Source organism: Lepidochelys kempii, chromosome 4 (assembly GCF_965140265.1).
Source record: "Lepidochelys kempii isolate rLepKem1 chromosome 4, rLepKem1.hap2, whole genome shotgun sequence".
Classification (NCBI taxonomy): Eukaryota; Metazoa; Chordata; order Testudines; family Cheloniidae; genus Lepidochelys; species Lepidochelys kempii.
Genome location: NC_133259.1, coordinates 60,603,762 through 60,617,593, shown reverse-complemented (window position 1 = coordinate 60,617,593; position 13,832 = coordinate 60,603,762). Strand labels below are relative to the sequence as shown.

Sequence of the window (13,832 nt, the reverse complement as noted above, 5' to 3'; positions counted from 1 at the left end):
GGAGCGAGGACTCAGATCCTTTCGCTAGCCCACTTCACCGGGGTAGTGCAGAAGCCAGGCAAGTTCCCCACAATAGCGGGACTGTTCCCCTGCTTACACAAATACAAGGGAGAAGAAGATACATGAAGCCAACCCCTTTCAGATCTTTGCAGAGACCAAGAACATTCCTCTTGGGAGGTGGAGACTAGGTCTGTAGTGGCTTGAAAGAGTGTGGGTGAGAGCAGAGCTAGAGAGCTAGCCGGGTGCACAGAGGGGAAGTACACTGTGGACTGCCTGAAAGGGTGCTGAGCTGCTGTTCCAGTATGTGCTCCCCAGGAGCAGCTTAGATATGTAGACCTTTTGGAAGATGTCTTTTAAGAAGAGACTCAGAAAAGAAGAGTCATCTTCCTATACACAGAGTCATCCACATTTGAACAGTCTCAAAGGGAGTTTGAGTCCAATATTATGGAAAAGGGAATAAGATGTAAGCCAAATACTGCTTTTCTATAAAATATTAGCACCAAATTCCAACACCCTTACTCACAATTCACTCAGCCACTAGTCCTGTTGAAATCAATGTAATTCCTTTTCCTGATGCTCTTACACAACATGAGTAAGAGCATCAGAATCTGGCCCGTAGAGATCTTTAGCAGATAGTCTTGCATTTTTAATTTAAATTTTGCAGTTCTTCTTGTGAATATTTCACATATATTTTGTAAAGTTATGTTACATTTGGTCAGCCTTGCACATATCAATATACTGTTTGCATGGAGATCAATTCCTATGGGCTAGGCAGTGGGTATTCTGTGACTATTGCTTATTATGCTAAACAATACTTTCACTATTATCTTGTCATCCTCTCCTCCAGCACCATAGCCTTGTTTGCTGTATGTATGTGGTGTCTCTCAGCATATGTTAAGATTGTAAATTCTATGGGAGATGGGACATCTGTGTGTATGTGTGTGTGTGTACGGTGCTTGGCACAATAGGGCTGTCATAAATATAAAGGGAAGGGTAAACACCTTTAAAATCCCTCCTGGCCAGAGGAAAAAACCCTTTCACCTGTAAAGGGTTAAGAAGCTAGGATAACCTCGCTGACACCTGACCAAAATGACCAATGAGGAGACAAGATACTTTCAAAAGCTGGAGGGAGGGAGAAACAAAGAGTCTGTCTGTGTGATGCTTTTGCTGGGGACAGAACAGGAATGGAGTCTTAGAATTTAGTAAGTAATCTAGCTAGATATGCGTTAGATTATGATTTCTTTAAATGGCTGAGAAATTAAGCTGTGCTGAATAGAATGGATATTCCTGTCTGTGTGTCTTTTTGTAATTTAAGGTTTTGCCTAGAGGGATTCTCTATGTTTTGAATCTAATTACCCTGTAAGGTATTTACCATCCTGATTTTACAGAGGTGATTCTTTTTTACTGTTTCTTCTATTAAAGTTCTTTTAAGAACTGAATGCTTTTTTCATTGTTCTTTGGGTTTGGGTCTGTGGTCACCTATGTAAATTGGTGAGGATTTTTACCAAACCTTCTCCAGGAAGTGGGGTGCAAGGGTTGGGAGGATTTTTGGGGGAAAGACGTTTCCAAACAACGCTTTCCTAATAAATAAACCCAGATAAACGTTTAGTGGTGGCAGTGGAAGTCCAAGGGCAAAAGGGAAAATAGTTTGTACCTTGGGGAAGTTTTAACCTAAGCTGGTAAAAGTAAGCTTAGGAGGTTTTCATGCAGGTCCCCACATCTGTACCCTAGAGTTCAGAGTGGGGAAGGAACCTTGACAAGGGCCTTGATCCCTACTGGGGTCTCTAAAAGCTACCAAAACACTTACAGTAATAGGCCAGTTTTTGGCTACGAGGCTGCTGCAATTTATGTCGGGGCTGGGGGGGGGGGAAGGGCTACAGCTTTCAGATCAGAGAACTGAAATCAGATCTCTGATGATGCCTTTCTTCTCTGACAAATTGATCTCAGTGCAGGAGAGAATCTGGACCAATAATCATAAACCAGATTGGAAACTAATAGAAACTATTTGAGTGTGATTGGCTTCCAAACTCACAGTAATGCTGCTCAAGTATTTTTGTGCTATATTATGTATGTGGATACTTTTAGTGAAGAGAAATAAAATATAGGTTTACTGTACTGCACTGCTTTTACAATTAATTCAATAGACAACTAAACGATTCCCTGAAGGATCTGGTATCAACCTCTACTTATGAGTCTGATTGATTTTTTTAAGTAGTTTTTAACATAAAAGCACATTTGGGAGTTCTTAGGTTGCATCTCTCTTCATGCTGCCTCTCTGTGACATATTCTCTTTTAATTTAATATGACTAGCAATTTTTTCAGGACCATGTTGTACAGTAAGGGAAAAATACTTTATCTCTAAGTAAAGATATCTTTAATCCTTTTGTAGTTTCTTTTAATGCGCCTCTCCTTATATGTCTAGATTACCTGTGGCTTTCCTATAAACAAGCTCCTTTAAGACTGATTCCAAGGAACATGAAATATATAGTCAAGATTATTTTCACAGGGTTTACAAAACAAAAACTTTTAATTGTTTGTTATATTGTGGGCTCAGTATAGATTGTAATTTAGATCTAAGTATTGGGACTATCTTTTATTATGTGTTTATCCAGAGCTCGGCACAATGGACCCCCCCATCTGTATTGTGGCTTATGAGCACTTTTGTTTTGGTAAATAATAATCAGCATCATCTACCAGCATGACTTCTAAGAGCAGTAACAATAAATCATGGTTAAACGGAACTGAGCTTCATAATTGCAGCTACAAAAACCAACCTCACGCTGTCAGTGCAAATACTTAATATATTCTTCCTGTTTATATTTACAAAAGTGCAAATGGCCAATGTCATCTATTCAAACTGGAATTCCAACAAATGGCAGTCTCAAATGTTAAAGTTACAAGAATACAGATGTAATATTACTACAGAGGTTTTCCTGCATTACAATCTTACCTTCAATTTTCTCATCTGGTGAAGAATGAAAAGGGGAAGGAGAGCTTGTCCATTAGTTTGTTCCCAAGGTGAGAAAGGAACAAGTCAGCTACGGATTTTAATTTGGTCTGTTTCTACCCTGTCAAATCTTGCTCACCCAGGGAATGCAGACTGGCAGTATATGATGCAGCTGAAGGCTGCATATTCCTATAGGCTTGTGCTGGGTGCAGCTTGTGTACTCTACTGGAGTACAAAATTATGGATGGAAGTTGTTCTGCAAGTCAGAATAATGAACTGTTTGAAAAAAAGTTTTGACAGCATCTCTCCTTGGTGTAAATTGTATGTGGAGCCCTATGCTGGGAATGTACAGAGATCCAGTCAGGCTCCCAGGTGGTCAGGTTAAAGAGGTATTGCAAGTAATGGTTGGTATGCCAGGGTCTGGGGAGGTCCTGGCCTGATCTAGGTCTCAGTGAAGGTATCCAGATGTATGCACAAGCAACTGAATAACTGTATTCAGAGAGCCCTTAAACAAACTATGCATTACTCTCTTTTCTTTATTATGGATGAGATTTCCAAAGGCACAGATGGCAGTTAGGTGCCCAACTGCCATTGAAAGTCAACTGTAATAATCATTGATGCATTTGAAAATCTTCCCAATGTCTGAATCAGTCCATGTGCTTTAAACTTATTAGAGCATATGTTCCTCACTGAGAGCTCTGTACATTCTGAATTTGAAATTCTAAATCCAAACTGTTTTCACATGTGAACAATTTCCTTGGAACCAAAAAAATCACTATTTTATCCCACACTTAGATCAGCTCCTATAGGACTGACTAGATTTCCTCCATACTAATGATGCAAAATGGATTTTCATTTTTCAACAGAAACAGTAACATAAATTCACACTGTCCTTAAAGATTGGGGCAGCATAAAAGTAGTACAAAATCACCTTTGCTCTACCCCATTCCTCAACACGTGGACAAGGACTGACTCCCTTGATTTGCAGATGAGCTATGAGACAGAAGTAATGGCTTGTACTTCTCAAAGGAGCCGAATATTGCACATATAGAAATAATCAGTATCTACAGTATTTAGTCAGACAGGCCTCTGGAGGAGAAAGAGCTAAATAGACCAAATTTTCTGCTAGTGTCAGTTGGTAAGCTGCACCCATTGACAACAGAAGTAAATTTGGTCCAACATGTCATTACATATCTATGGGGAAAAGAACAGTGTATCACATCACATAAAGGAAAACTGTGTTAAAAGACTGTTACTTAGGTTGCAAAGTCAAGCCGTTGAAAATTAGGAAATGCCAGATTTATTGTTGCCTGTGCAACCTTAGTTCTGCCCCCTGCTGTCTCCATTCTGTGTACTGCAGAGCCAAGGGGTCCAGTGCAAAATATAAAATGTGACCATGTAATTAAAGACTGCATCAAAAGGCATATGCAATAGGGAGTGTACTGCTAAAATTGTCCTGAGGAATGAAACTCTACATCAGGGAAAGAGAAAGGAAGCAGTTTACTAAGGTCACCCACCAGGCCAGTGATAGAGATCCGAACAGAACCCGAGCTTCCTGACTCCCAGTCCAGTGCCCTACCCACAAGACCCTATTTTGCCTGTCCAGTGCTACCTAAGTTGCTTGGCACAAAATTCTTACCTGCAAAAATTCTCTGACATTTGAGCCCAAGACACGTAGGATTGTGTCATAACCAGATTCTTGACAGAACACAAAAAACATCTTCCCAAACATTTGAAGGATTTCCCCAGCATTAAGATCTATTTAAAATACAGAAAACTTGATTCATTTAAGGCACTGCATTGTTTGTACTTTGCTAGCAATTTTAGACTCCATTTTATGATACTATAATTATAATGTAAAATGAGTTGTTTTGCATATTGTATTTTCTATTTTCAGTCAAGAAAACATGCTCCAAAAGCAGTAAGCCAGATCAACCCCACCACAGAAAAAAAAAATCTAGGTCATTTTTCCATCAGGGGGATAGATTCTCCTCCCCTTTTCCTCCTTCCCACCAACTATTCCTCTACTCAATAATAAGCAGTGGTTTCACCTCTAACCCCACAGAACCCCAAAGATCAATGCGAGCCAGATCTATCTATGCAAAAACAGTGCATTCTTCCCCAGAAGCCAGGGTCTTATGGGTTCAGTGGCTGGTTGCTGATTCACTCTCACTGCAGAGAAAGAGTGCAGATAAGATAGTAGGGATAATGCTACCTTTCTGATTTCAGCTCAGAGCAGCAGTAGCTGAAAGTTAATGCTATCCAGACTGATGACCGATGTGGAATGAGATGTGTCCTTCACAAAAACATTGCCACATTGGTCACCCTTGTTAGTAATCTCAGCAGAGAAGCCAATGATTAAATGGGCATGGAGACTGAACTATACTATCTAGAGGTCGTCAGGTGGTTGAGGTACTGTACATTGGAGGGGGGACGTGGTGGCATACTGTAGTGCACTGCCATTGCATGTAATATTATATATGTCTTGTGCAGAAAAGAAGGTTTTCACTTTCATGAGCTAGCAATCTGACATATATCACAAGCATTAAATGATTTTAAATAAACATGGAAGAGCAATAACCCTTTTTTCTGAGCCAGCCTTTTTTTCTAATCATAACAACACTTTCACTTCCTCTGTGTTAAATCCCCCTGTTGCACATATTTGTGTCTTTATTAATCTTACATATACAATTTACTTGCAAACTAATGCACTAAAGTTACAGAGAAAGTAGTGACCTTACTACATGAGGCCTGACCCATTAAAAGCAAGTATAATTTCTAAAAGATAGCCATATTACTCACTAAGGACTTTGCTTGCTGCTGCAACCAGATCATATGTTTTGGAATCATCATAAATTATTCTGACTAGAAATTGTCCTTCTTCATCCAATTGTGCCTCTTTCCTAAAGGAAAACAGAACAAAAATACAGTAATCAAGAATTAAGACTTTCGTACTGAATATATAAATCAATTACTTATAATCTGGAATATGTCTTTTAAATGAAATAAATTTGTTGGCTCCACCTTTGAGAAGTTAGTTAATGTTCAACATTTAAATTACACCAAGAAGAGATCTGTTCCATATTTCACTGTAATTAAGGCTTAGTACAAAACTTCTACTCCCAGTCTTATCCTGAAAACCCATAAATCACTGGGAGAAAAAAATCTCCTTTAACAATAAACAATCCCACAAAAGGAGTTATTCAGATAATAAAGGCAGAGTCTAACATTTTAGAATGCGTTATTCTTAATTTCCAATAGACTGGAAAACTGCAAGAAATAAAATAAAGAGAATATACTTAGATATAGATATATGTTGCTCTGAAGATTTTTTTTAATAGACACATTATTTCATAGTTCCCAGTCATGATTACAGTTTATTTACAGGAGGTAGAGGAGATTATTTTTTTAAATGGACATCGGTCTAAATTTTCAAAGATAAGCATTTAAAATCCATATTTAGATACTTAATGAGGTAACCTGATTTTCAAAAGTGCTGAGCACTCACCAGATTGTATTGATTAAAAAAAAAGAAGATGTCTAGGGCTTTTGCATCACATCTCTTCAGGGCATGGACCAGCTCTATGTTTGCATAGTGCCTAGCACAACTGGCTTCTAGGCATTACCACAATACAAATAATAAAGAAATAACAAAAACAAATCTGTGCCGCTGTTTCCTTCTGAGAGTGCTCCTGGGAAAGTACCACAAAAACTGAGGTAACATTTGCTGTATTTATTTATTGCTATTTATAAGGGAAAAAATATTTATCTGAAAACTTTAGGCAACCAAAACAAAGCAAACCAGCAATTAAAGCCAGCATGTCTGCATATCCCTAACAACCTTCAATAAATAAGACACACAATCTCCAGCAACACACTCTTAACTAATAAATAAATCAAGACATCCTGCTATTATACAAAAATCTCAGCCCCCATTAAGCCCTGCCCTCTCTAACAGTGTATCCACGACAAGAAAAAAAGACGTGTGCTTGCCATATGTGAGCTAACACATGGTCAAATCTATTGAAGACATGGCAGTTTATTCTTTTTATATGTGCAGGTCAAACTAAACACTGGAGGGAATCTAAGGTTTACTTCAACCTGTTAACAGGTGTAAGAACTACAAACTGCCTTGTCCTCACTGGGGTTTTACCAAGTGTGTTACCTAAAGCTTTGTAAAAACACACCTTTTTTTTTCCTAGTGAAGACAAGGCCCTAGGCAATTGCCAACCTTTCAAGCAGGGCTATTGCTGATGCACAGACCAGATGCACATTTCACACTGCTGCCAGGTTAAAAAAGGTGAAAATAAAATGAAAAGGAAAGTAGGAGAGAAAACAATAGACCCTCACTTTATCTCCACAAATATAACATCAATCATTTCTTTCCGTTTGAGCACTGAATCAGCAGCTTGCCTGATAAGCAGTCAGCTGTCTAACCTGACTGCTTCTTTTCTCTGGGCTGAAAGATAATAGGATTTTTCACTGCAATAAATGTTGTTCTCCCTGTGGGGTCAATTGTGCCTTTAAGGCAAAACCCTGTCTTCAGGGCAGTAGAGCTATGATGGACTCCCATGCTTCTCAGTGTTCTGGGCTCCCCAGTATGCCTGAGCAGTATGCCTGGCTGCACTATCCTCACGTTGGTGCAGAGGGGTGAAATGGTCATGGTCCCACCACCTTTGGGCAACAAGCACCTTCATAAGAACAAAGAAGGAGCAGTCCTTGTGCTCCCTAAGTGCAGGAACAATTACAGTCTCTGGCTCTGACATGGGGTGTGGAGCGATGGAAAGGACTTCTTGCACATTCCCCCCTATGAACCTGTGAAAAGGGCCTGACATAATTTGGCCCCATATTAGCTCATCATTACTGGGCACTGCTTTCTTATGCAGTAGACATGTAATTGGGCATGTACCGTCCTCAGCTATTGAAGTTCTAGTGTGTTTCATCAGATGGCTTTGGTTTGTATTTCTCATGTTTTGCATGCCCTCCCTCCTTCTTTTTTGAATACAGTTATTTTTACAGTGATTAATTCTTGTGTGGGCTTGCCTGTGGTGATTATTGAGAGAGACACAGTGTCGCTTGTAGGAATGGTGATAAAAGAAGGGGTATTTATAAGTCTTTGTGTGCTTTAATTTGTACACTAGATTATATTTCAATTCAGGAAACTAATATGATCTCACAAGGCATCAAAATAATATCTTAAAGTGTGGAGGGTCACACATACTTTATTAAAAAGAAAAAATATCCTTCTATCTATGCACATCTAAGTGTTATATAGCACTTCAGAAAAACAAAGGAAAGCAAAAGGGGCAGGCAAGTGTAGAGGAGAACTGGTGAATTACACTTTTTCAAGTGATGGAAAAAAAAAATCCAGGGAAAGAATTGTTCAGGAAAAACCACAGAATTAGAAGAAAGCATAAGGAAGTAAATGCTGAGATAGATCCTAGGCACAGGTCATGTGAGTCCCGTGGATTAAGGTAAGGAGAGAGACATTTATCATCTCAGGTTTGGAGCCATCACAAACAAAAAGAAGCCACTAGTAAGAATGAATTACTAGTATTCCTAGTAAGAATGAAAGGTTTTTGTTATAGCGGGGTAATAGCACCACCATAGGTAAGGCTGTGACAAGTTTACTGTTTATCAGCCAATTATTTTATGTGCTCTTAGTTTCCATTGGTCATTAGGTGAAAAAAAGTATGAAGCATGGTATAGATCTACTGTATAAAATCCTCCAATTCCCTTCCAAGCAATAGAATAATGCATCTCTCTAACAAACATTATAAAGTGATGGTCCTCTGATCAAAACAAAATATGTTTGATTGCATCTTAGAATCTAAGTTCCTTGAAATGGCATTCATCTATTTAAAAATGAAATTATGTAAAATGCTAATTCTTTACATGAGAGACAGGAATTAAACAAGCAATCACAAATTACAGTTGCATTAGACAGCCATAAGAGAATGGAAATATTTCTATTAAAGGGGAAAAAACTCTGAGAAGTATGTATTCTTGTTCAGAAACCACACTATAATATTTTTAAAATATTCATCTATTAAGGAACAAGCAGCTGCAACTCCTGTGAAAACCTTGGGGACAAAATCTTAGACGACATATATTGTGCTTAAGTGTGTGGAGCCTGATTCTAATCTCAAATTGTGTATTTCTATTGACTTCAAAGAAGTTACTCTGAATTTACACTCTGTTTAGTCATCAAGAATCTCTGGCAATCTGAAGTTAGTATTCACTGGAAGTCTTTGAGCCATCTTCCTCTTTTTCATCCTCACTTCTCTCTGCTCTTCTTTGACCTTATTTTCCTATCCCAGGGCAACAGCTACAGTATACAGTGCTTTTACATTTCCAAGGATATGTACAAACTTTAATTAATGTTTGATTTGTCACAACTGTTATGGGCGATAAATAGACATTATTATGCCCATTTTGTGGATGACACAAACAACAGGTTGAGTGGTTTGCTCAGAGCAATGCAATAAGTCAGTGGAAGACCTGAGGTTAAAACCATCCTATATGAAATTCTATAGGGAAGGGATACCATAGGATGGTTCAGTTAAACTGCTGAAAGGTTATCATTTTCTACTGAGCCCTACAGGACTTTCCCATAAGGGCTAACAAAGAGCCATACATAAACAGGGAATACTGACTGCCAAATGCAAAAAACAAAACAAAGTGATAAAAAGAAAAATATATTCTCTCTGTCATCTGTCAGTTGTACTAGCCTTAGGGGTTATTTGAACAAATAGGAGGCTTTTTTAAAAAGCAGACAGAAGTATCACGTTTAAATTGGCAGTGTCCATTTAACACCTTCCTCTTGCACTGCAAAATAGTGCCAGCTGCCCAGTTCCCTCATTCATTCCCTAGGTGAGGCCAGATCAGCCAGTCCACAGGATAGCAAGTCTCAATGACTCCTGATCTGAGCTGAGAAGCAGAAAATGAAATCTCCAACACACTCTGAAGCTTTCCCTCAGGCCCTCTAGTCCTTTGTGTGTCAAAGCATAAAGTAGAACACACATGCATCTGAAAACGAAACAGACATCCTTAAAAATATTACACTCTCACACAAGCTGGTAAAAACTGAATTCTTCCATGCATTGCAAATGTCACTGTTATCTGGGAGAACATTGTGCTGTGGAAAAGTGGTAAAAGCCATCTATAAACAATTTTCGTATCTGTGTCTGATAAGGATTGATACCACCACACTCCACATATTTTAGGATATTGTATATTTCCTTGCTTCATAAATATATTCCCAAAGCTTTCCCCACAAAAGTCTCTAGTAACTAGGCTAAATGAGGCACTCTGGGATGTTAAATGGCTGCCCTGGTAGTTCCTACATATTTGAAATTCCTGGCTTCGAAAATTGGACTCAGACATTTACAGACAGACAGTTGCTGGTGTATTCAAGCAAATGGAGAGGTAGAAGGAGCCTGTGACAGATATGGCAATTTCCTGCAACCTTTGGGAGATCTCACTGAATTAAATTAAATAGCTTTGGAGTCCACTGTATTATAAATACAAAGTTTATGTATTATTATGGGATTGTCTGTAACTTCTCTAGGGAGATAATGTGGACAGTGTAAACCCTGGGAAATAATATGAGCTTCAAAGGACTATTTCAAACGATGTGCCAGACAAGAAGGAACTTCTGGGACAACCAAAGTGAGGTGGGTTTCCTAGAATACAAAATGCAGACGCTAGCCTGCTTAGGCAGTCTGACTTGCCAGGATACTAACAGTGTCGGTAGAGAACTGTGCAGCCTGGAAAAGCCCCATTCAGGAAGAAGAGCGACACGGGTCTCCACCCAAGCGAGTTGATGGCTGAGGAGACAGGAGCCCAGAGTGGGTGCCCTTACTGGACCATGAAGGGAGGAATATATAGGTCCAGACACTGTCACATTCCTGCGTACTTCTGAGCACAGGGACTTCTCCCTGTGGATAGGTGTTGCAAAGGGGTGAAGAGAAATTAGAAAAGGCGATGGCACCACCACTATTCAATATGGGCTAGAAGAGCTTTCTGGGCTCAGAGTTATTCAATCCTGCACGGTCTTTCAAAATAGAACTCAAACCTACAGCCAGGGCCAATCAGGAGGGAGCTAGGAGGGCCATTTGGCCTGGGCCTCAAGCTCAAAGGGGGCCTCAAATTTAGACACTTGTTAATTTTTTGGCATTTGATAAGTTTTGCAACTTGTTTTTATGCACATCCCTACCAGACCAAAATGTGACACACTCTATCAGCTTAGAGCTGCACATTTAAGCAAAGAAGAGATGTGATTTGGTAAAAGACAATTTTTTTGTTAACGGATATAGATTTTGTCACATCAAAGAGTTAAAAATGTTCATAAATATTATTAAAAATATATCGGTTCTGATGGCACAAGATTAGACCGTGATGAACTTGTCCTCTCAGATCAGCTGATTATATAAACAAACCACTATTAGTGGCTGATACTGGATCAAGTGCGTGTTGAAAGGTAGAGAATAGTTACATTTTAGTGTCTTTATAGTTTTACATCTATTTGACTAAGGAATTATTTATGTGTCAGAATTCCTCATTATTATCTTCATATGGTAGCTAAAAGAGGTGACTGGTTGGTTGGTTGAGCCCTAGCTTAGTAGTTTGGCCATCATCATAGGCTTTCGTAGTCTATAGGCCCAGATTCAAGGTGAAAATTTGTGAGGACAATCTTGTACAGAGAGTTTCATGAGGACACACATTTGAAATTTTTGGACATTATCCCTCTGTCTGTATCCGTGTCTGTATTTACTATATAAATGTCATCCCTTTGTCTTCAGCTCAGCCTGTTATATTATACCTTGAGTGCTTGAGTTTTGATTCAGTGATAAGGATAATAACTTATCTGACTGTTTCATTTTGTGTTCTTAATTAGTATTCCTTCGTTTTAAGTCTTTTCAGCATTTGTGTACCATACTGCATTCGTGTACACGTTTAGAGTAGAAGATTTCAAGTGTAGATAAGCTACATATTTACAGCAGAATATTTCAAGTGTGGATAGGCTACATATTGACCAGATAGATCACTACGAAGAGGGGATTTGAAAGTGGTGAAAGCAAGAGACAGCAAAAACAACTGAGTGAAGCAGCAGCTAAGAGTTCCAAACCAATAACTCCATTTCTTAAACCACTGGAAAACACACCTTACCCAACAAACAATGCTACAGATAATGAAAACTCCGCAGCTGCAACAGATGATATTTTAATGCCAGTATCTGAACACGAGGACAGTAGTCAAGAAGGAGATGTGCCAACAATAACAGATGCAGCAGAAGATCCTGTGTACAATCAAGAAACAAGAAATCAATAGCAAGAGGAAGATGTAGATTTTACGCAGAAAGAGCAATCCAGGAGTACTACAGGTTTGACTGTGATTGACACTGGAATTATTGACAAGAGCAATGCTGTCCAAATGCAATCTTTTCTTCAAATTAGTTGTTTTGAAATTCCAAGTTACATTCCACGAGATGTTGATAATCACGCTTTCCCTACTCGTCTGCTGACAAAAACTGTTCCAAATGGTGAGATATGCACAAGAGACTGGTTATTCTGGAGTACGGAAAAACAAACTCTGTACTGTGCACCCTGCTTCATTTTGAACAAAAGTGCTGCAAATGCATCAATTCTCCCTGCTCAGTCAGGATGGAGCATCAACAGAGGTTTGAGGAAGTTGAAAGACCGAATACCCTCACATAAGAGTTCATCACACAAAGAAAACTATGTTGCATGGAAATCAGTCAGTAGGGCAGCATCAGCTGAAAATTCAGTTGAGAATTTACTCTTGACTGAGCTCTCTACAGAAACTAATAACTGGAAAATACTTCTTGAGCGCATCCTGAATGTGATCCTTTTTCTTTCTGAACGGGAATTGGCTTTCTTTGGTTCCAGTCAACACATTGGTGATAGTGCAAATGGAAACTTTCTAGGTATAGTTGAGCTCCTCAGCAAATATGACCCACTTTTATCAGAGCATGTTAAACATGTTCGAGAATCGCAAGAGAGTCAAAAGCACATGTGTCAAGGTTCCTTCCCCACTCTGAACTCCAGGGTACAGATGTGGGGACCTGCATGAAAACCTCCTAAGCTTACTTTTACCAGTGTAGGTTAAAACTTCCCCAAGGTACAAACTATTTTCCCTTTTGCCCTTGGACTTCCACTGCCACCACTAAACGTTTATCTGGGTTTATTTATTAGGAAAGCATTGTTTGGAAACGTCTTTCCCCCCAAAATCCTCCCAACCCTTGCACCCCACTTCCTGGAGAAGGTTTGGTAAAAATCCTCACCAATTTACATAGGTGACCACAGACCCAAACCCAAAGAACAATGAAAAAAGCATTCAGTTCTTAAAAGAAGAATTTTAATAGAAGAAACAGTAAAAAAGAATCACCTCTGTAAAATCAGGATGGTAAATACCTTACAGGGTAATTAGATTCAAAACATAGAGAATCCCTCTAGGCAAAACCTTAAGTTACAAAAAGACACACAGACAGGAATATCCATTCTATTCAGCACAGCTTAATTTCTCAGCCATTTAAAGAAATCATAATCTAACGCATATCTAGCTAGATTACTTACTAAATTCTAAGACTCCATTCCTGTTCTGTCCCCAGCAAAAGCATCACACAGACAGACTCTTTGTTCCTCCCTCCCTCCAGCTTTTGAAAGTATCTTGTCTCCTCATTGGTCATTTTGGTCAGGTGCCAGCGAGGTTATCCTAGCTTCTTAACCCTTTACAGGTGAAAGGGTTTTTTCCTCTGGCCAGGAGGGATTTTAAAGGTGTTTACCCTTCCCTTTATATTTATGACAGCATGCAAGTCCATTATTTCTCTACACACATACAAAACGAGTTTATTGAGCTATGT

General features: G+C 39.0%; 1 protein-coding gene across 2 annotated transcripts in view; it reads right to left on the bottom strand.

The window, feature by feature from the left end:
• GUCY1B1 (guanylate cyclase 1 soluble subunit beta 1) overlaps nt 1–13,832 on the bottom strand; it is a 63,203-nt gene that overhangs the window by 32,470 nt on the left and 16,901 nt on the right. Inside the window, exons 3-4 of one of the 2 annotated variants that reach the window (XM_073341438.1) lie at nt 5,750–5,850; nt 4,587–4,705 (exon numbers count right to left, since the gene is read on the bottom strand). In XM_073341438.1, the coding sequence (XP_073197539.1) occupies nt 4,587–4,705; nt 5,750–5,850 (220 nt within the window). The remainder of the gene's footprint in view (nt 1–4,586; nt 4,706–5,749; nt 5,851–13,832) is intronic. The other variant, XM_073341439.1, reaches the window with a different exon arrangement.